A 23792-nucleotide genomic window follows, 5' to 3' on the forward strand; every position below is an offset into this window, starting at 1 on the left:
GAAGAGAGTGCTCTTCCTATCCTTGCCTTTTCCCTTTCACCTAGCTGACATCACATTCTTTAAGAACCAGGGTGTTTCCAGGGGTGAGGAGGAAAGGAAAAAAAGTAAGGTTACCTCTTTGAGGAGAGTAATTATGAGTAGGACAACACTGCACCAGGTTTTGAACAGGTTCCTCATCCCGAGAGAGGGAAGAAGGAACAAAGAGAGGTAGGAGGACATTAACACAAAACCCACATGTTTGTGTTCTAAGAACTGCAAGTATCGGTCATAGGATTATTTTCCATTCACTGAATATTCTTGTCAATGTTCTGCCTTTCTTTACAGCATTGATATATTGTACACAGTTAATATTTTTACATCCTAATACCCTGTTGAACCTCCTAAATTTTGCCATTCCAGTAGTACTTTTTTAAGATAGCCATTCTCTTATTTATTTATGTATGCATTTATTTATTGGCCTGTGCTGGGTCTTAGTTGCGGCACCGATGATCTTCTATCTTTGCTGTGACATGCGGGATCTTCTTAAACTACTTCATGTAGAATGGTTTTAGATGCGGAATGTGGGAGTTTTAGTGGGAGCATGCGAACTTTTAGTTGCAGCCTGTGAATTCAGTGGCAGCATGTGAGATCTAGCTCCCTGACCAGGGACTGAATCTGGACTCCCTACACTGGGGGCACAGTCACAGCCACTGGACCACGAGGGAAGTCCCAGTCCAGTAGTACTGGGATCAACACAACTCTTAGACTTGGACAAGAGGGGTGTCTACTCCAGCAAATGCAGAAGCTGCTGTTTGCCACATCACAGCCCATAGGACCAAGGGTATGTGGCCACCCAGAGACGGTGTTCCACCTTCTAAACAATACCATGGTACCTGGGTCTCTCGACTGGCTGTTTTACAATCCCTGAGTCCATTCTTCATCCCTATGGGAGCTCTTTCCTGGAGTCTCTCTTCCTGTTGACCTGCTTACAGTGGACGTCTTCCTCCCTAGACCCTAGGGGTAGAGAGACAGCTGTTAGCAAAGATGTCTATGGATCCTAGTTGTGAGGGTGCCTTGTGGCACTGGAGACCCCTCAAGTGTGCAGTGATACTGGGGTGGGAAGAGACAAGGAGGAACAATGGATGGTGGAGTGGGGGGAACTGGAGGTAGGGAACGTGCCATCATCATATTCAGTTGTGGAACACAGAAAATTCTGAAAAGTCTCAATTAAAACTGCCTCAGCCTCAGACTTCTTCCAAGAGTTTTTAAAAAGATTCCTAGAGGTAGGATCTGAGATCATCATGTGGGCAGAAAATTCCAGGAATGTACCAGATAGCATGGGCTTCTCCTGTGGGGCTAGTGGTAAAGAACCCACCTGACAATACAGGAAATACAAGAGATGCGGTTTCAATCCCTGGGTCAAGAAGATCCTCTGGAGGAACGCACAGCAATCCACTTCAGTTTAGAATTCCATGCACAGAGGAGCCTGGCGGGCCACAATCCACAGGGTAGTAAAGAGTCTGACATGACTGAAGTGACTTAGCACGCAGGCAGCAGGTGGCATAAGGAGATACCTCATTTCTTTTTCTTTTCTTTTTTCTCCTTCCCTGCCTTTCTTCTCTCTCTTTTTTCTTTTCTTCCAGACAAAGGAAAGCTTCCTCTTTTGATCAAAGAATGGAGACGCAAGTGCCTGCTTTACAATATGTGCTCTTCCTGACAAGCTGCTGCGGGGATCCTTTACAGGGGTCTTGTCAGCAGGGTGATGCCATCCAACCATCTCATTCTCTGTCGTGCCCTTCTCCTGCGCTCAATCTTTCCCAGCATTAGGGTCTTTTCTAATGAGTCGACACTTCACATCAGGTGGCCAAAGTATTGGAGCTTCAGCTTCAGTGCTTCCAGTGAATATTCAGGGTTGATTTCCTAGAGGATTGACTGGTGTGATCTCCTTGTTAGCAGGGAGGGGCGGAGTTCTCGCAGATTGGCCCGGGCATGCTGTTGGCTGCTGGCGGCTCCCGGCAGCGCAGGCGCAGCACCTCTGCGCACAGCCCATCGCCGCCATCTTGAACTGAGGTGTCAGGGGTCGCCATTGCACTCTGAGAACTCTGGACCGAGTTGCTGAGCAGGAGGCCTCTGCACACGGCTTCCTGTGAACAAATCAAACCAGACTAAGCCAACAGAAACGAGAAAAAGGTTAGACTTTATTTTCTCACCCACGTTCTATTTTTATTTTCTGGGTATTACTGATGGGCTTTGCTAGTGACAAAAACCCCCTTCTGCCATTTGCCCTGCTCCTCATTCTTGAGGGGCACTGAGGGACACAGGTTGTTTTCTGTAAATGCTTCCTGTTGAGTGTAGACGTTGTTATCACCCCAGTGGAGCAGCGGGACTTTCCCCAGCTGCCTTTAGATATGTGTGGTAGTCCCAAGGCCTCAGCCAGAACTCTCTGTATCCCTGAGAGACCAACTTTTGTCTTACCTTTTGGAAACAAAGGGCATCAGACAATTTAAGATACATGGCCCAAATAATAAGAGAATAATGGTCATATGGCATATTTTCCTTAAAGTGAAGGTATCTAGGTCTTTTACCTGTAGGCAAGTGTCCCCTGACACTGAGACTCACTGCTGTGGCCCAAGTATCTCTGGTCACACTTGGGTTTTGTTCTGGAAGAGAAGCTTCTGGTCGGAAAGAGGTTCACATGCATACTCAAGGGGAGCCTGTTTCCCCAGATTGTTTCGCTGGGGTTTGGGGCTCAGGAGCCTCTTCCCTTGAGTTTGATGACCCCTCAGAGTGATCTCCTGTAACTTTAGGACAGAATGGGTGGTTAGGATCACCGGTGGGGGCCTCCTGCCTGGTATCACTTGTGCCAATAGAATAAGACTGAGTGGTTCAAAAGCAAACAAAAGCTCTATGCTTTGATTAGAAAATGGAGAAGTACAAGCTTGAGTTCTGGAGGACAAGCTCTCCTGAGAGGCGTGCAGTCCAGCTGCTTCATATTGTTCCCTTCAGCGGGGACAGGGCTGGAGTTCTGGGAGTGGTGTGGAGTTGTGCTGCTCAGTTCCAGGCTGCCTGTCTTCATCATGCTGTTTGTCAAGAAATAAAACTAATTTTGAAATTGTGCTATTAATTTTCCTGTTCCTTTATCCCATGAAAAAATGTTGTTATAAAGCTATAGCTGTTTTTTAACAAAAGTAGAAAATATTTTATTTAACAGTTTGTAGTTTTGTTTTTTGTATCTTTTATATTTGGACAAGCTGGATCTAATTATGTAACAGAGCCCTCACCATTTTTCAGCATACAGTTTTTCGTATAGGACTGAGAGGAAATCAGGGGGCTTCCCAGGTGGCAGTAATGGTAAACAACCAACCTGTCAGTGCGGGAGACATAAGAGAGGCAGGTTCGATCCCTAGGTCGGGAAGATCCCCTGGAGATGAGCATAGCAACCCACTCCAGTATTCTTGTCTGGAGAATCCCATGGACAGGGGAACCTGCCAGGCTACAGTCCATGAGGTCGAGAGTCGGACACAACTGAAGCGACTTAGGGGCAGCAGCAGCAGAGAATAAATTACTGGTTTAGATGAGTAGTTTTATAACCAGACACAGTGTGCAGCAATGAGCATAATGTAGTCAGTCTCTATGCTAATCAAAATATAGAATGTTTTCATGCTACATATGAAAAAGGGAGAGAGAATGGTGAAATCTAATGCATACTATGATGTGTTCTTTTTCTTTCTTTTATTGGGAATGGGGGAACAGAAAACCACATTTTATTAAAGAGGTTTAAATTTGTTATGTAACTTGTAACAGTGATCTGTGACCACTATACGGCTGGATAGCATGCTCCCTAATATTTGGTGGCTTAATACAAGTCTAGACCTAGGGACATGAAAGAGAAGTAATGAGGATTCCAGAGCTGCACTAGTAGTTTAAAGAGAAGCCCCAGAAGCTATGATGTTTTCTTAAAGTAGGGGGTGCGTGCATGCTCAGTCATGTCCAGCTCTTTGTGACCCCATGGACTGTAGCCCACAAGGCTCTTCTGTCTATGGAATTTTCCATGCAAGAATACTGAAGTGGGTTGCCATTTTCTACTTCAGGGTATCTTCCCAAACCAAGGATCAAACCTGCACCTCTTGCATCTCCTTGGTAGACGAATTCTTTACCACTGAGCCACTGCCACATATAGCAAAATGGCTCTCTTTTCCTCATAGTTAGCAAAGAACTCATCTATGCATAAAATGAAAATCTAATTAAATTTCTAATAAGTGCACCTATGTAAGTGATTACTATGGAGAAATCATAATATGGTTCATTAAGAAGGTATTGTGGAACTTTCTGTAAACAATAGGATGGAATAACTTTAGAAATAACACTTTACTTTGTATGTAGAAGGAAGTTAAAAGCTTCAGCCAGTGCTCTGTAATTAAATAGTGTTAATGCCAGATTCCTAATATAAGGAGCTTTCTGCTATAATCACTCCCAAATGGCTGATCCATCATTATTAATAAAAATCCCCAAGATGAAAATTGATATTGTGTACAGATTGTATTTCTGTTAAACTAATGTAAACTTCCCCTTGTTCCATATCTTTAGATTTCTGGTTTGCTACACTATTGCTAAATTGTTTAGCTGGATTTGACTGACTAGTACTAAGCAAATATTCTGCAAACTTAAGGAAAACTATATACAAAGCGTTAACTGGTAGTTATGATCTTTTGTTCTTAATTAAAGGACTTGTCACTAGTCAATGAAGGGACCACCAAATTAGACATTTTAGTTGGAGAACAATATTGCAATGGAAACTTCCATTCAAACTAGAAATGTGTTTGCTTTAAATCTTTGGCTAGTGCCACACTGCCACTTCTCAATATTTGACAAAAAAAAAGTAAATAAATGGAGTAGATGGTTCTGTATAGCTTGGCAGGAGGTAGATTCAGTTTTTTACAACATGAACAATCAAAAGGAAGCTTAATATTATTATTATGAAAAATAATATTAGCATTTTAACTTATATTAACATTTAAACTTTAAAGAAAAATGTGCTTTATATTTTGAAGATAATATTTCTATTTGGCCTGTGCAGCAAGACAAAAAAAATTGATTGTTCAAGAAGCAAACATTTCAACCTTATATTGATTTCAGTTGATTGGAAGTGACAGTGTGTCTTTTTTAAAAAATTGGGATGTAACTTACCCAAAATAAAGTGCTCAAATTGTAAAGATACAGTTGATATAGTTTTATACATTGATTCACTCATATAACCACTACCCTAATCAAGATACAAAACAGTGTAGACTTCCTTAAAGATTCCCTCATGTTGCTAACCAGACAGTACTCCCCAGGACACATACACCACCATCCTGATTTTATCACCATTTTAGTTTCTTTTTTAACTTCCTGTAAATAGGCTCATATATCACATACTCCTGTGTCTGGCTCGACATTAAGTTTGTAAGATTCATATAGGTTGTTGGGTGTATCAGTAATAACCTGATTTTCATTGAAATCGGTAGGTCGAAGATTATGTTAGGCATTTGTTGGAAAAGGTAGATATTTTCCCAGATTGCTAATACCAGGAAAAGTTCTATTTGCTCCACACCTTCACCTATTGTCTTGATATTTTTTAATTTACCTATTTTGGTGGACATGGAGTGGTTTTAACTTGTAGTCCTCTGAAAACTAATTTTTTGTGGATCTTTTTATATACATTTATTGGCCACTTTGATATTCTCTCTCTTAGGAAGTATTGTTAATGTCCCATTAACAGTTGAATGACCTCTTTCTCATTTAATAGGAATTTTTCATATGTTCTGGATATGAGCTTGTTGATACCTATATGTTGAGGTTATTTTCTGTTTTGTCTTATCTTTCATTCTCTTAATAATTTATTTTAGTGAACTGAAGTTCTTAATTTTAACAAATCTCGTTATTTTTATAGCTAACGTGGATATATTTTACTTTGTATTCATGTAGAGGCTTGTTTGTTTTAGCTTTCACATTTAAGTCTGTGACCAATATTGGAGTAATTTTGTCTGTGATTTAAAATATAGCTCTGGGTTCTTTTAAATTTAAATATGCATTATTGAGAAGATTGTCATACGAAATTGTAGTAGAGACACATGAAAGAATCGAGTATAGACATAGTATCTCCTTTGGATGAGATTGAATCTCAAAAAACGACAAAAAAAAGAAAAAGGTAAAAGGGACGTTCTGAGAAATGTCTCTTTATTTGATATTATGGACATTTTAGTTTTGGATTAAGAGATAAATTCTGAAAAAGATATTAATGTTATAAAATAAAAATATTTATTTAAAGATGTATGCAGATTTCCAGTTTCAACTCTGACATGTAAGATTAGAAGTCATCATTCTTACCCTTATAAGAAAAATGATGGGGAAAAAATCTGAAAATCAATGACTTATCTTAGGCTTATCAAAGAATTGAGGTTACAAGGCAAAGTGAAAATTGAAAGTGTAAGTTGCTCAGTCATGTGCGAATCTGAGACCCCATGGACTGTAGCCTGCCAGGCTCCTCTGTCCATGGGATTTCCCAGGCAAGGATACTAGAGTGGGTTGCCATTTCCTTCTTCAGGGGATCTTTCCAACACAGGGAGGGAAACTGGCAAACCACTGACCAAAACTTGGAGAGACAGGCAAACATAAAAAATCATAGATAAGATAAAGTTTCCTGGGACAGAAGCTGCTGTAGCTACAAGCTGGTACAAACACTTAAATGTCACTTTTGATGAATTGTGGGAGGCAGACCTAGTATGAAAAGGAGAAACTTCTGAAGGCAACAGCCTTAGAGAAGATCCCCACACATTTTTGGAGGGGTTAAAAGAGCTTCTTGATGAGGGTGAAAGATGAGAATGAAAAAACTGGGTTAAAACTTGATGTTTAAAAAACTAAGATCATGGCATCCAGTCCCGTCACTTCATAGCAAATAAAAGGACCATAAGTGGAAGCAGTAACAGATTTTATTTTCCGGGGCTCCAAAATCACTGCAGAAGGTGACTGCAGCCCTGAAATTAAAGACGCCAGCTCCTTGGAAGGAAAGCTACGACAAACCTAGACAGCGTATCAAGAAACAGAGACATCACTTTGCCAACAAATGTCCAGATAGTCAAGAGGAAAGTCACTCAGTTGTGTCTGACTCTTTGCTGCCCCATGGAAAAAACAGGTCATGGAATTCTCCAGACCAGAATTTGGAGTGGGTAGCCGTTCCCTTCTCCAGGGAATCTTTCTAACCCAGGGATCGAATCCAGGTCTCCTGCGTTGTAGGTGGATTCTTTACCATCTGAGCCACCAGGGAAGGCTGGACAGTGAAAGCTACCAGTAGTCATGCACAGATGTGAGAGTTGGACCATAAGAAAGGCTGAGCACTGAAAAATTGATGCTTTTAAATTATAGTGCTGGAGAAGACTCTCAAGAGTCCCTTGGACTGCAAGGAGATCAAACCAATCCACCCTAAAGGAAATCAACCCTGAATACTCATTGGAAGGACTGATGCTGAAGTTGCAGTACTTTGGCTTCTTGGTGCAAAGAGCCAACTCATTGGAAAAGACCTAGATGCTGGGAAAGATTAAAGGCAAAAAGAGAAGTGGGTGGCAGAAGATGAGATGGCTAGATAACATCGCTGAATCCATGTACATGAATCTGAGCAAACTCTGGGAGATAGTGAAGGACAGGGGAGCCTGTCATGCTTCAGTCCATGGGGTCGCAAAGAGTTGGACATGACTTAGCATGACAACAGTCTCTATCTATACTCACTGATCTTGTCTTCTCTGTTCAGTGTGCTGTTAAAATTATTCAATAAGTTATTAATCTCGGATACTATATTTTGCTGTTCTGTTGTTCTAAAATGTCCATTAAGATAATTTTATAGACTGAAGTTCTAAAAAAGATCATTTTTCATTCATTTCCTCATTATTTTCTATTATCTTTAATATATTAATCACAGTAACTTTGAAGTCCTTTTCTGCAGCTCCATTTCCTTTATCATTACTGGGTTTGAACCTACATCTTGAATATGAGCAACACCCTGTTGTTTGCTTGTTTAGTAATTTATAATTGTGTAATAAACATTTGAATTATGTGGGAGTTTATGATTATATATATTCCTCTATATTTTGTCATATTTTCCTCTGGCAAGGAGTAAATTACCAGCCTCTACTTTGAATGGCTTAATTTAAGAGCTTATAGTCCTGGTCGATGCTAGTTATCCTTTTACTCCTAGCTTTTTGTCCTCAATTGCAAGGCTGACCTTTCTAGATGAAAAACCCTGTTTGGAAAAAATTTCTGTTCTAATGGGCCCAAAATCCAGTCTGTGAAGCTTCTAAAATCTCTACTCAAAACTTTTAGTATCCCAACCGCTGTTCTTTGCTAGATCTCCCAGTATTTCGTAATAAACATGCAAACTTTATGAGCTGGCCAAAGACCAGAGGGCTATGATTTTTTAAACTTTTTATTTTGTATTGGGGTATAGATGATCAATGAACAATGTTGTAATAATTTCAGATGAACAGCGAAGGTACTTGGCCATACATATATATGTATCCATTCTCCTCCAAACCCCCAGCCATCCAGGCTGCCACACAACACTGAGCAGAATTCCAAGTGCTATATTGTAGTCCTTGTTGTTATCCATTTTGAATATAACAGTGTGTACATGCCCATTTCAAACTCCCTAACTATCCCTTCTCCCTATGCTTCCCCCTAGCAACAATAGGCTCATTCTTGATGTTTGTGAGTCTGTTTTTGTTTTGTAACTTCATTTGCATCATTTCTTTTTAGATTCCGCATATGAGGGATGTCATATGATATTTCTCCTTCTCTGTCTGACTTACTTCACTCAATAGGACACTCTCTAGGTCCATCCATGTTGTTGCAATAGCGTTATTTCATTCTTTTCAATGGCTGAGTAAAATTCCGTTGTATATGTGCACCACATTTTCTTTATCCATTCCTCTTTCAGTGGATATTTAGATTGCTTCCATGTCTTAGCTATTGTAGACAGCACTGCAATGAACATTGGGGTGCATGTATCTTTTTGGATCATGTTTTTCTCCAGATATATACCCTGGGATTGCAGGGTCATATGGTAGCTCTATTTTTAGTTTTTTAAGGAACCTCTATACTGTTCTCCATAGTGGCTATACCAATTTACATTCCCACCAACAGTGTAGGAGGGTTCCCTTCCCAGAGGGAAATTTTAATGCTATATTTTTGGCCTCCTTGTGTTGGTCTTCTTCTCTTTAGTACTCTGATCCTCTAATCCCAACTGGTTATGTAACACAGAACTCTGGTTTTTGTTTTCTCCACCCAGTGAGACAGCACTCTCTGATTGTGTTCTATTTTCCTGGCTAACAGTTTGGAAAATGCCTCATTTAAAAAGCCAATGAGTGTAGAGCTCACCTCATCCTCTCTTCTCTCAAGGACCAAAATAGCCCTGGGTGGTAGCTTTTCAATGCTTACAAAATTTTTTATATACATATAAAATTTTCCAGTTTTATTGTATTCATGATAGGAGTTTAAATTTGTTCCTGGTTACTCCATAGTAGCCAGAACTAGTCATTAAAATTTGAAAATGAATCTCCTGCAAGAGAAAATTTATTTTAATATGTATTTTCAATCAGATAATGTATTTTAGGTGTTTTTGAATCTTTTGTGGTTTAGTCAATGACCTTTTTCCTCCTAAAAAACTGTAAGATGAAATAGAGAACAGGAACACAAATCTTCAATAATAATGCAGAGTGTTTGTTTCCTTTGAAATATAAAACAATTATAAGAAAATGTCATTTTAAAACTAGGTCTTCTTATGAAAGATTAATTTTATGGGCTGAATACTTGACCCCAAACCACTGAAGTTCTTCGGAAGATAAATGGCGGTTTGAGCTAGTCAGCGGCCTAGGAGGAAAATAATAAAGTAATACATCCAAGCTGGGTAATTTGCAGAGTGTTTTAAAAAATGACTGTTTTTGAAAAGCATGTGGATAAAGCATAGGGAAACCACAAGTTGTACTGCACCTGAGACTAGTGAATCATGGCACTAATACCACCCTTAGGACAGAAGGAACAAAAAGACAAAAAGGGCTGTTTCGAGAGAAATTTCTCAATAGGAGCTGAGGTCTTTAGTCAAGGGGCTTGCCAACACATTTCACTCCACAAGAAGGAAGCCAGGAAGAAAAAGTACATTCAGATCTCATTTTCCTCCCTTCCCCTAAACTTCTGCTGGGCTTACCCAATTGAATAGAATGTCAGAGGACAAGGGAGCTTGTTGATGTAATCCACACAAGTTCAGTATTTCAGAATGTGGAGTAGGGTGGAGATAAGTAAGGAGTATCTCTAGTTGAGCAAACAAAGACTGTCCAACACAGCAATGACAGTGTTTTCCCCCTTAACAATAATTCCAGCTTGGATTTATTTTTCTTTTCAAATGAGATAATAAATATACAACACGCCTGTGTAATATTTGTTACACCTCAGTTAAGTAATTAAAATGAAGTTTAATTTGGGAATATAGTAGCTAATTATTTAAAATGTATTAATTGCCCACTTAACTAAACCATTTTATAAACTGAAAATGAGAACTGCTGTTTATCCTATTTAAACTTCCTAGGTGATTTGAAGTTGTGAAAATAGTTAAATATTCTTTCATTTTACTTTTGACCTCTCTCTTCTTTTCCCTTTTATTAAAATATCAGAGATTTGAGGCCTGAGCCCAGTGGGTCTCTTCCATTATAATCTACTCAGAGTCTTAATACCTCAGGAAAAGACTTCCTATCCTATGAGGTCACTTAAAATACACAGTTACTTTCACAATACAAGTAATCTGTATAGAATATTTTGTACCTAAGAAAAAGATTTCACAGGAGGACAAATCCTTATAGCCAGGGAATCCATTTTAGTGGAGTTTAAATTGTTCTCCAAAGTGATCATAATTTGTGTTGAGACATCATGTTAAAAAACAAATCACTCTGTGGTTCTTTTGATTATATGGAAAGTTCCAGGTTTTTTGTTGTTTTTTTTTTTGTAGTCTTTAATACTTCTCAAACAGTTTTTGATCTCCTCCTTTAAATAAGGAGAGAGTATTCTGTTCAAGTTCAGAATCATCAGGGCTATAGCCATTATCAAATGGAATCTATTAATTAATACAGTTATTTTGTTTTCTCATATTAATTTCTTTACAATTGCAGTCTATTAAGAGCAAATGCCACCTGTTTAATATGCTTTGAACTGATTTCTTTCTTGTATAGATTTAAGTAAAATAAGTCACTTTAAAGAAGATTATTAAGTTAATAATAGTATAGACAGCATGAATATATATGGCAAACCTTATTAAGGTGATAATGAATGACTAAGATTTCAGGGAAATGGACAGAGTCTTTGTTCTTGTTCACTGTTGAATTCACAGGTCTTTGAACAACCAACACATATTTCGGTGACTGAATCATTAATTGGAATTTAAGAGAGAGTAGCAAGTAGGAATGTACTTGGAGAAACACCCTTAAACTATATCATATAGACCAAGCTATATCTTTTCTATCCAAGGGATTGATCCTGCTGTTAAGAATATATTCTTTATCTTCAAATTCTGTCTCACTATACAATTAAAAATATTTTTAAAATATAACAAGTTTGAAATTTGAGCTATTGCTAGGGACTTTTTAATACCCCTTAAAGTTTAATAACTAATGTCTTAACTGACTGTTTATCAGAGTAACAAAATATGAATTTTAACAATTTATGTTAAAAATAATGACTTTATAGATTATTTTGATCATTTGCAAGGTAAATCACTACATATTTCCATTACATCTAAGCTTTTATTACTAAACCACAAAAATTAGCAGGCTGACTACAAAATTGAATTTTATTTCCTGTAGTCATAAAATGATATGAAAATTAAATGCATGAGAGTGCCTTATTTTATCTTTAATTAGGCATCAAAATACATTTAAATTAAGAAGACAAAGCCTTTATAGGTCATTAAACAGCAATGAATTTTCAGGGCTTTATACTAATTTATCTATTAGTTAAAGGATTTTTTTAAAAAGAAAAAAACCAAATGGCCAAATGTAACCTATCCTATAAATATATATTTTACTGAGGATGCTGTCAGTGGAAGGACGGTTAAAACATACCTGTCTTTTCTTTCATTCGCTGTTTGATACAGCTAACATTTCATCAGTGGTTTGATGAATTATACTCTTTCTAGTAAATGATATTAAATATGAGATATTTCTTACAGCATTCATGAGAAATTAACTTTTTGTGTTAGACTACTTAGATTTTACCATGGTTTATTCCGACAGCATTGCTAAGTCTATTTTGACTTATATAGTAAATGTAATATAATCTACGATATTACAAAAGACTTGGCCCAAGAGAAACCTCATACCCATTAGCATTCACCCCTACTCTTTACTCCCCTAGACCCTTGGCAACCACTAATCTACTTTCTGGTAATATAGATTTTTTCTATTCTGGACATTTCATGTAAACAGAATTATTCAGTATGTGTCTGTGAATGACTTATTTTACTGAGAATAGTTTTTCAAGGTTCATTCATGTACTTCATTCCTCTCAGAGCTGAATAATATTCCAGTTTATGCATATATTACATTTTGTTTATTCATTTATTTATGCACATTTGGATTGTTTCTATTGTATTTTCAAGTTAATAATGCTGCCGTGAATATTTGAGTATAGCTTTTTATATGAACATATATTTTCAGTTCTTTTGAGTCTATGCTGAAAATTGGAATAGCTGGGTAATATAACTCTAAGTTTACTTTTTTAAAAAATAACAATGAATCCATTTCCAAAGCATCTGCACCATTTTACATCCCCAACAGCTATTTATGAAGATGCCTGTATTTCCACATCATCACTGACACTTGTTACTGTTCACCCTTTTGAGTACAGACATTGTGGTTAAGTGTAAAGCGGTATTTCCTTGTGGTTTTGACTTTGCATTTCCCTAATAACTAGTGATATTGATTATCATTTCATGTGCTTCTCGGATGTTTATATATCATCTTTGGAAAGATATCTCTCTTGATCTTGTGTCTACATTTTAATTGGGTCATTTACCTTTCAATTGTTGAGTTGCAAGGTATTTTTAAAATGTATTTTGGATACTAGTCCCTTACCAGAGATGTTCAATACAAATATTCTCTACCTGTAATTTGATTTTAATGATAGAAAAACTGTTAAAAAGTTAGCGTGGGTGATGGGTTGGGAGCGATGAGAGAGGAAGAAGGAAAAACAATTACGACCTTACTGGAGAAGAGAGAAGTGATGAGGCAATAGTGATAAAAATGGAGAGGAAACAGGGGAAATTTAAAGAGTTATTTTTCTATAGGGTTTGATAATAACATGAAATAGATTAAAAAGCTGGCTTTGTTGTGAGACAGTCTAAGTTGTAATCTTTGCTATTCTGTTTCCTAGCTGAATGATCATGGTGCTTATGGTGTTTGGAGAACATAAGTTGTACTCACAATTTTTATCTTAAAAATGGCTCATAAGTATTACTTTATTGTTCAAATTTGCTCAAATAGTGAAGTTTGTGGGACATTTTAGAAGGAAAAAATTCTGAAGGACCTATGAGCAAATTTTAATGAAAACTATGCTTCCGGGAATTTTGGAAGAAAAAGTGTGTGTAACACCTATGTTCACCTCTGACTAGCTGTGTGATCTTGGGCAATTAATTAAATATCTTTGGAAATCAGTTCTCTCATCTGTGAAATTGGATATTTCTCCCATATGGCATTAGAAAAAGAAAGTAATGTGGTAGTTAATAGCATCATTTTTGAACTCAAACTTATGCCAGCTATGATCTGTGTTAACTTTGGGAAATTAATAACTTACTGTACTTCAGTATCACCTGGAAAAGTGGAAAAAGCGTTTAACATCAAAGTGATGTTATGAAGACTGAACAAATACAAATTAAACTCAGTATAAAGGGAAGTCGCTCAGTCGTGTCCGACTCTTCGCGACCCCACAGACTGCAGCCCACTAGGCTCCTCCATCCATGGGATTTTCCAGGCAAGAGTACTGGAGTGGGGTGCCATTGCCTTCTCCAAAATATGTTCTGCTGCTGCTGCTAAGTTGCTTCAGTCGTGTCTGACTCTGTGCGACCCCATAGATGGCAGCCCACCAGGCTCCCCCATCCCTGGGATTCTCCAGGCAAGAACACTGGAGTGGGTGTATGTATGGAGAACTCAGTATGGTATATGATAAATATAATTCCTGATGAATATTTGCTATTACTGTAAATGTTACATAAAATAAGTAGAGTACTGATTTAGAGTAATCAATACATGCTTGGTGCTATCCTTACAATAACCATTATTACTAGATGTCAGAGAAAGAAAAATGGAGAGGTTGGGAATGAACATGAATTCTAGTTTGATAAAGATCATGCTGTCATTTGTTATTAAAGAAAAGTAGCAAGACGAAAGGAAAATAAAGACAATATTTGAGCATATTAATTCAGATAACTTGGTAAAATGCCCAGTAGACAACTGATCATATTCGTTTAGTTCAGTTCAGTTCAGTTCAGTCGCTCAGTCGTGTCCGACTCTTTGCGACCCCATGAATCGCAGTACGCCAGGCCTCCCTGTCCATCACCAACTCCCGGAGTTCACTCAGACTCATGTGCATTGAGTCAGTGATGCCATCCAGCCATCTCATCCTCTGTCGTCCCCTTCTCCTGCCCCCAGTCCCTCCCAGCATCAGAGTCTTTTCCAATGAGTCAACTCTTTGCATGAGGTGGCCAAAGTACTGGAGCTTCAGCTTTAGCATCATTCCTCCCAAAGAAATCCCAGAGTTGATCTCCTTCAGAATGGACTGGTTGGATCTCCTTGCAGTCCAAGGGACTCTCAAGAGTCTTCTCCAACACCACAGTTCAAAAGCATCAATTCTTCAGCGCTCGGCCTCCTTCACAGTCCGACTCTCACATCCATACGTGACCACAGGGAAAACCATAGCCTTGACTAGACAGACTTTAGTCGACAAAGTGATGTCTCTGCTTTTGAATATACTATCTAGGTTGGTCATAACTTTTCTTCTAAGGAGTAAGCGTCTTTTAATTTCATGGCTGCAGTCACCATCTGCAGTGATTTTGGAGCCCCCAGAAATAAAGTCTGACACTGTTTCCACTGTTTCCCCATCTATTTCCCATGAAGTGATGGGACCAGATCCCATGATGTTCATTTTCTGAATGTTGAGCTTTAAACCAACTTTTTCGCTCTCCTCTTTCACTTTCATCAAGAGGCTTTTTAGCTCCTCTTCACTTTCTGCCATAAGGGTGGTATCATCTGCATATCTGAGGTTATTGATATTTCTCCCAGCAATCTTGATTCCAGCTTCTGCTTCTTCCAGTCCAGCGTTTCTCATGATATCCTCTGCATACAAGTTAAATAAGCAGGTTGACAGTATACAGCCTTGATGTACTCCTTTTCCTATTTGGAACCAGTCTGTTGTTCCATGTCCAGTTCTAACTGTTGCTTCCTGACCTGCATACAGATTTCTCAAGAGGCAGGTTAGGTGGTCTGGTATTTCCATCTCTTTCAGAATTTTCCACAGTTTATTGTGATCCACACAGTCAAAGGCTTTAGCATAGTCAATGAAACAGAAATAGATGTTTTTCTGGAACTCTGTTGCTTTTTCCATGATCCAGAGGATTAAGGTATGCTTAAAAGTAGAACTTTAAGACCACTTTAAATTTTTCCAAATTAGCAGATTTTGTCATTCTAGGCTTTAGTTGGAGAGAGGGCTAATGTAATGGGAAAATACAGTATGTATGATCCTTGGTTCACTTGGAGAAAGCGGAGAGCATGAGGGGAGAGAAATACAAAAAAGAAGTTCAAGGTAAACTGATCATAAAAGTGATATGAGGAAGTAGGGAAAAGGGTCTTTTGTTTGAAACTTTAGTCATCCATCCTGGATTTATAAGTGAAGGAGTGTGTGTCCAAGGAAGTTAACTGTAATAATTGTAAGTTATGAATTCAAAGCAGTTATTGGCCTTTATAACTTTTCTAGCTTTGGGGGCTTCCCTGCTGGCTCAGTGGTAAAGAACCCACCTGCCAAGTAGGAGACGTGGGTTTGATTCCTGGATCGGGAATATCCTCTGGAGAAGGAAATGGCAGCCCATTCCAGTATTCTTGTCTGGGAAATCCCATGGACAGAAGAGCCTGGCAGGCTACAGTCCATGGGGTTGCAAAGAGTTGGACCCAACTTAGCAACCAAATAACAACATGGTGTTTGTAATAGGGAAAAGAAATATATTTAAAGTAATTACATTAGTCAGGGTCCTGGTAAGACACACGTGTGGATTCAGGTTTGACAGTGAAGGAGAGTTTAGCAAAATGACTCTTTAGGATGGTGAGAGCATAGTTTAGAAAAATCAAGGTCGGGCGGAGGAGGGCGTGGTATGCTATGCCTGTGCAACTAACAGCCAGAGTGCCTTTACTAGCCATAGATTGAAAGAGACAGGGGAGGTAGCAATGATCAGATTCTGGAGAAGGAGGCTTATAGAGAAGGTGATGTGTCTGCTGACCACAAACAACATGGGGGAATATGGAAGAATGAATATCTTCACACTAATCCCCGCCCTGCCCCCAGCTCTCTCTCATCTCCTGCCTTTGTCTCAGTGGCTGAGGCCAAAGCCTGTGGGCAAGGAAATTGATGCCTACTAGGTTCAGCTCCCTGGGGCACAGAGAAAGATGGAGAAGGTATCTACAGAGATGTAAAAGTTAGTCAGCATAGCAATGGAAGCAAAACTTCAATATCTAAAACAAATTCCTGCCTCACACAGGAGAAAATCAGTTCAATGTATTAAAATATAAAACAGTGGTTTAAATGAGGTTTCAAATTAGGCTTAATTTACTTTACCATACAACTCTGATGTGTCCCACAACTGAAAAATAAATTCATGGGCAGATTCAATCAGAAATACAAAAATTACTTTACAAAAAAATCAATCTTCTTAATGGCTACATAATAAGCCAACAGACTTTAAAGTGTGGCTGCATAATAACCAACTCGCTGTGATTGTCCAAGCCCTGCCGGGTTCAATATGAGTGCTATGAAGTGGAATGAAAGGATATGGTGAAACAGAATTGATTTTAATAACCTTAGAAATTAAAAATAGGTGTTCTCTAACAAATAAATTTCTCAATTTTCAATTAAAGACTTATTACACTGTAGTTTTTCAAACAAGTTCTGGTATTAAAGAAAAGTGGATTTGTATATACAACTTGCCTCATTTTTATTGTACAGTATCCATAACCCATTTTCTAATTTAAAAAATCATATTCCATAATGATAATGGATTATCATCATATAATCAGGTAAAATAAGGATAATGATTAAATTTCTATAAATTTTGATTAATTTAGAAATAGTTTTTCCTTAGTATCTTAAAATTGTTTTTATCAATCTAGCATCACACTTTTCAGTTTTTTCCTTACCCATGTGATAACTGATTGTGCATGGTTTATTGTACATTCACAGTTAACCACTGGAGATGATGGAGCAGGAAGAGTTACCCAACAGAACCATCTAAATTTCAGGCATATTTTTCCCTGTGCCTGTCACTAGCACCAACCTTATCACTTTATGATAACCATGTCCCATTACTCCTCCCAGGATAGTGACTTTCTCTTGCCCGCTTGTGTTTTGGTACCAAGAATCCAAAATGTCTAGGTGGCAACCAAAGCTGTAGATTTAGTGGCAAATCCTTGCTGTGTCCCTTGATAGAAGCATTCCATCTCGTACCCCTTCCGAAACCAGTGTCTGTAATCCAGTGGAGGCTAAAGTTGTGGAAGAGTTGAGCAAACATTCCCCAAGTGGGTTAGTAGCAGTGATGATGAGGGAGCCTATTCTTATGCCCATACCTTGGCCCCAGCCCTAGGTATTAAGCTTTTGAGAAAATATCACCACACAGTGGCTTTTAGCTTAAAGTATATACTGAATCTTGGGAATTCCCTGGTGGTTCAGTGAATCCATGCTTTCACTTAAGACTTAAGACTCCACTTAAGACTCCATTCTTTCACTTCTGAGGGCCCCAGGTTTGATCCCTGGTTGGGGAACTAAGATCCCACAAGCTGTGTAGCTTGAAATGAAGCTAGTATATATTGAATCTTGAAGAACAGTATCCCAACTTCCAACCACTCAGAGTGATTGGGCATCCAGGCTGAAGACTCAAGTTGGGCATTTAAGAGGCCATTAAAAATGTTACTAGCTTGGACGCTTTTAGGTGATAAGGTATATAGTACAACCAGTGGAGCCCATGGTCTTATGCTGTCTACTGTAACTCCTATGCCACAAAAAGGATCCTAAGTATCAGTTACAGCTCAGCCCTATAACTATTACTAATAGTCCTTGAAGAATTGCCATTTTCCACTTCCTTCCATGTGCAGCTATATGGATACTTGTCATGGATCCCTCTGGGCAGATGGGGGGACTATGTCCTATACATGCTGTGGTGTGACAGAGTCCTCCCTTAATGTTACCCACTATCCCTTTCAATTGGAAATGAGAAATGGCTTACGTCTAGAAACTGAGTAATGGATCAACAAGTTTTGCATCATTGCAGCTGACATCAGCCTTCTTGACATATGCTCTTGACATTTTTGGGTTATATATCAATAAATCAAGAAGTGCTATTACTAGTTGCTCCTCAATCTTACTCCTAGAACTACCATAATATATAAGCCCTACTTCTGATCATCAGCATGTACATTTATTTGCCAGAGGAATTTTTCTGGCTTCTTTGCTTTGTCCATGCAAACTGGAATGCAAGTTAACTAGTGCCTGTCTCTCAGTCTCCCATAACATTCTTCAAACAATGACTACAGTAGTGGGAATTTGTAGATAAATACCACTGCCCCTTGGGCTTCCCTGATGGTATAACAGTTAGAATCCACCTGCAATGCAGGAGATGCAGGAGTCGTGGAATTGATCCCTGAGTCAGGAAGATCCCCTGGAGAAGGACATGGCAACCCACTCCAGTATTCTTGCCTAGAGAAGCCCATTACAGATGGGATCCATAGGGTCACAAAGAGGCAGACATGACTGAGTGCACACTCACCCACCACTGCCCTCTTAGATTCTCGTTTCCTTTTTTCTTCTCTTTCTCTCACTTTTCTCTTGGTGGCAGCATGCAAGGTCTTAGTTCCCCAACCAGAGATGGAACCCAAAACCCCTGCAATGGAAACACAGAATCTTAACCACTGGACTGCCAGGAAAACTCCTCATATTTCCAAAGAATAAGTTTGAACTGTGAGTCCACTCTGTTAGATCAGGCTCAAGGTGACTGTAGTAGTAAATTTCTTAGTTAACTTTTCTTCGTTGTCTCATTTTTCCACTAGCCTAAATGTGTTCCTGGGTTCACCTTCCAGTAGAGTACTTGCACTCAAATCCTTGTTTTAGGGTCTACTTGGGTTGAGGAGAAGTTAAATTAAATGCCAACAGGGTCCCATTGCTGGTGACAAATAGTGCCTGGGATTCTGTAGCATCACCAAGACCTTCATTTGTGGTGAATTGGGATGACATTCAGGTGGAAAGTGATGCATAGGCTTATTACTAGCACTTGAGAGATATGAGATACGTTATTATAAAGATTGTGGGGTTTGTTGGTGTTAATTGCCATTAAGTTATGGAAGGAAGAAAATAACAGCCTTACATCGTCCAGTTCTTAAAGCAGTGCATAGTGGAACAACTCGAAAGTATTTAAAAGAACTTCACCTCCTGTACATTGATTGTGTGTCATTTCTTTCCATCTTGGTACTGAAAAAGCGCTAAAAAATACCAGTGGACAACCACACAAAAATTTAAAAGTTGTGATGATGATATGCACAAGCCAGAATAATGTGAAAGAAAATAATAATGTCAATCAACACTCTTAACTCTACATCACCCATTATGAAGATGTAAAATAATCATTTCCTCTTCTGATGTAGAGTGAACTGTGTACACATAAAAATTTTTTGCAGCTTCTTTCTGCAGTTGTCTAGGGTACTTTAGAACCTAGACAGCTTTTAGTTTTTCTCATTGATAGATAATACTTTGTATCTAAAAATTGTTGGTGTTTATATTTTTTCCCTCTGAGAAATATTTCCCAGTCCCAGGGAGAGCAGAATTCTTTTTTTTTTATTTTTTATTTTTTAAATTTTAATATCTCGAATTCTTACATGCGTTCCCAAACATGAACCCCCCCCCCACCTCCCGAGAGCAGAATTCTTATAAAGAGATTTGTGATTTGACCTCAGAGTCTTTGTGACAAAAATCCTACATGCTTATCAGATTTTAGTATGATGACAATAAGCCAACAATTCGCACTGGGTACCTGAGAATCCGGCCTCTTGTAAAAACCTATAACAGCATTTGAATGAGTAAAAGTTAATATGAGAATCACTTCTATTTTTTTTTTAATTACAGCTAGTTTCTAGAAGTTATATGTTTTCTGAAAAAAGAATGTGATACTCTAAAGATTAGCATTGATTTATCATAATAACCAAGTGCTTATTAAAAAGTACTAATCTAAAAAATCTTGTGTCAGTTTTAGTTAGTATAGTTAAAATGCTCTGCTGATTCCTTCATGAATCCACCTGACATTTTCTGATCATCTCCTATATACGAGGCTAATGATTAAATAGAGTATGACAACGCAGACATTGAAAATATGCACAAGGCTTAAGAAATGCAGATACTCAAGCTATCTGGAGGAGTAGTAAATTACTATTAAGAAAATGAAACTTGAGCCCAAATTAAAAGAGCTATAAAAGTTGGTCAGTGGTTTTTCAGTAGTTCAACTGCAAGTAATAGTTCAGCCTGAGAGGATGGGGGAAGAGATAAACTTGGAGAGGAAGGAGGATACCCTGACTGTTTGGACAAGATCTGAAGGAGGCCATACTATGTCAGAGTGCCTGCACTATTGAAGAGTCTTCATTATTCTCCTTTTCCCGCCTTATACAGTTCTGCTTGCCATGTCAGGAGTTTGGGCATTAGCCTTCCACAAGTTTCTAGGGCTTACCTGAAGATGTTTCATTCCTCCTATATTTGGATATTGAAATGTGGGCAAACAGCTTCTGCAGATTCTTGACTTTGATCCCAGTGATTTCCTTGCAATAACTGGCCTTAGAAATTCTTTCCTACCGCTCCATTTTTTGGGCTACTTGCTAATAAAACCTAGCTTCTCTTCTACCCAAGGCATGATTTTGCCAACAGTTTTCCTCCCTCAAATGAAAATGGGTAAGAAATATATCATGTGTGATAGACACATTGCTCCTTTTGGTTTTATTCTCTTTTGAGTGGTTTAATAAATATATACATTAACTCCATTGTTTTGATTTAACTTAGAGTTATTATGTAATTAGCATTTTAGTTAATTGATTTTCAAAATGATATGAAAAGATTAGGTTTTAGTTTTTCCTCTTCCCTTCCATGAATAATTATAAATGTTAAAATAATTATAATGTTATAAATATGATATAGTTCATATTTATATATGGTATTCTATATTTATAATTAAATATAATTCCAGAGAAACTTATCCTTCTGCAGTAATATTCAATGGAAACAAAAATGTGAAAATAAAGCTATTCATATATTTCAAAACTAAATAGCAGTCACATTGCAATTTTTAACATGAAGATGATACTTTGAAATGTAAAACTTAGCTGATTAGCCAAAGGCAAGAAAACTTTTAAAGCTTAATAAAAAAGTCAACAAAAGCTCTTTTCAAATTAGAAAGCAAAGTGCAGATTAAAAAGAAAAAAATCACAAGTTTCTGAAGAATTTTCTAGGACTTTGAAACTCAACTCATCAGATGGGACTTAAAAATACAGAACTTTGTATTAGAAGTAGATTTTTTTCCCCCTGTAAATGGAAGCAACATCTGGGCAGACTCAGACAAAAACAGAATGCCACAATCAGCTTATAATACAAGCCAATTCAAATGGAAAGAGATGACTCTCAAAAAAGAAAACCCATTTTGAGAATAAAGGAACATACTCAAAACCTACAATTTATTCTTAATGATGTTTCATTTTTCATTTTCTGTATAGCAGCCTTCTACCCAAGGGGCAAAGATTGACAGACAATTCCTTAGTCCCTTAATTTTAGCTGTCCCCTAACTATGACTCGGGGTGGAATGCACAAACAGAACAATAAATCAAAGGAACAAAGAACCTTTAAAATTATAAGGCAGAGGGGAGAAGGAAAGTATGCTGAAAAATTCCCTTTACATGCATCCTTAATAATTGATAAAAAGTATCTAGTTTGCTGAGTCTAGTTATACATTTTTCAAGACGGATACATTTGTTCATTGTTTTCCCTAACTTTCTGCAACACAGAGAGTGCTATTTCACATTTCCTCCTTCATGTTTTACTCTATCAAGTTATATAAAGTTGGAATATGTTGGGTTTGGTTTTATAAGTGTTCATATTTGCCAAGTCCTCACCACTTCAAGACATACAGTGTATACCTTGTAGGTTTGAAGCAAACTTTCATTTAAATGTTATCTTTTATAAAGAGATACACTGACACGTTCCTCTTGAATTTAGGATTTCTCTTTAGATAAATGTAACACTCTCTGATTACCAGGAGAAATATCAATAACCTCAGATATGCAGATGATACCACCCTTATGGAAGAAAGTGAAGAGGAACTAAAAAGCCTCTTGATGAAAGTGAAACAGGAGAGTGAAAAAGTTGGCTTAAAGCTCAACATTTAGAAAACTGAGATCATGGCATCTGGTCCCATCACTTCATGGGAAATAGATGGGGAAACAGTGTCAGACTTTATTTTGGGGGGCTCCAAAATCACTGCAGATGGTGACTGCAGCCATGAAATTAAAAGATGCTTATTCCTTGGAAGGAAAGTTATGACCAACCTAGATAGTATATTCAAAAGCAGAGACATTACTTTGCCAACATAGGCCTGTCTAGTCAAGGCTATGGTTTTTCCTGTGTCATGTATGGATGTGAGAGTTGGACTGTGAAGAAAGCTGAGTGCTGAAGAATTTATGCTTTTGAACTGTGGTGTTGGAGAAGACTCTTGAGAGTCCCTTGGACTGCAAGGAGATCCAACCAGTGCATCTTAAAGGAGATCAGCCCTGGCATTTCTTTGGAAGGAATGATGCTAAAGCTGAAACTCCAGTACTTTGGCCACCTCATGTGAAGAGTTGACTCATTGGAAAAGACCCTGATGCTGGGAGGGATTGGGGGCAGGAGGAGAAGGGGATGACAGAGGATGAGATGGCTGGATGGCATCACTAACTCGATGGACATGAGTTAAAGTGAACTCCGGGAGTTGATGATGGACAGGGAGGCTTGGTGTGCTGTGGTTCATGGGGTTGCAAAGAGTCAGACACGACTGAGTGACTGAACTGAGCTGAACACTCTCTGAGGCAAGATTTGTTTGCCACCTCCAAAACATGAACAACCGTGCTTTCTAGACTCTTGAATTTTTAGAGACCAGATCTCGTTAGACTTTTTCCTGATTTAAATGTTCTATAATTTAGTGGTTGAGCTGTATTTTATATGTACTGAAATATTATAGTTAATTACCTTTATACAGATAATAAAGTATCCTAGACCTAATAACTGCTTCTACTGCTGCTAAGTCACTTCAGTCGTGTCCGACTCTGTGTGACCCCATAGATGGCAGCCCGCCAGGCTCCCCATCCCTGGGATTCTCCAGGCACGAACACTGGAGTGGATTGCCATTTCCTTCTCCAATGCACAAAAGTAAAAAGTGAAAGAGAAGTTGCTCAGTCATATCTGACTCTTAGTGACCCCGTGGACCA

The 23792-nt window shown here is 38.2% G+C and overlaps 1 protein-coding gene across 1 annotated transcript in view; it reads right to left on the reverse strand.

Moving 5' to 3' along the window:
* Window positions 1–1928: 1928 nt before the first annotated feature.
* The window catches only part of VWDE (von Willebrand factor D and EGF domains), a 95588-nt gene continuing 73724 nt past the window's right edge, over window positions 1929–23792 (reverse strand). The window contains 1 exon segment of the mRNA XM_069587575.1: window positions 1929–2123. Coding sequence (XP_069443676.1) covers window positions 1929–2123 — 195 coding nt within the window.

This window comes from Ovis canadensis, chromosome 4, assembly GCF_042477335.2.
Source record: "Ovis canadensis isolate MfBH-ARS-UI-01 breed Bighorn chromosome 4, ARS-UI_OviCan_v2, whole genome shotgun sequence".
NCBI lineage: Eukaryota > Metazoa > Chordata > Mammalia > Artiodactyla > Bovidae > Ovis > Ovis canadensis.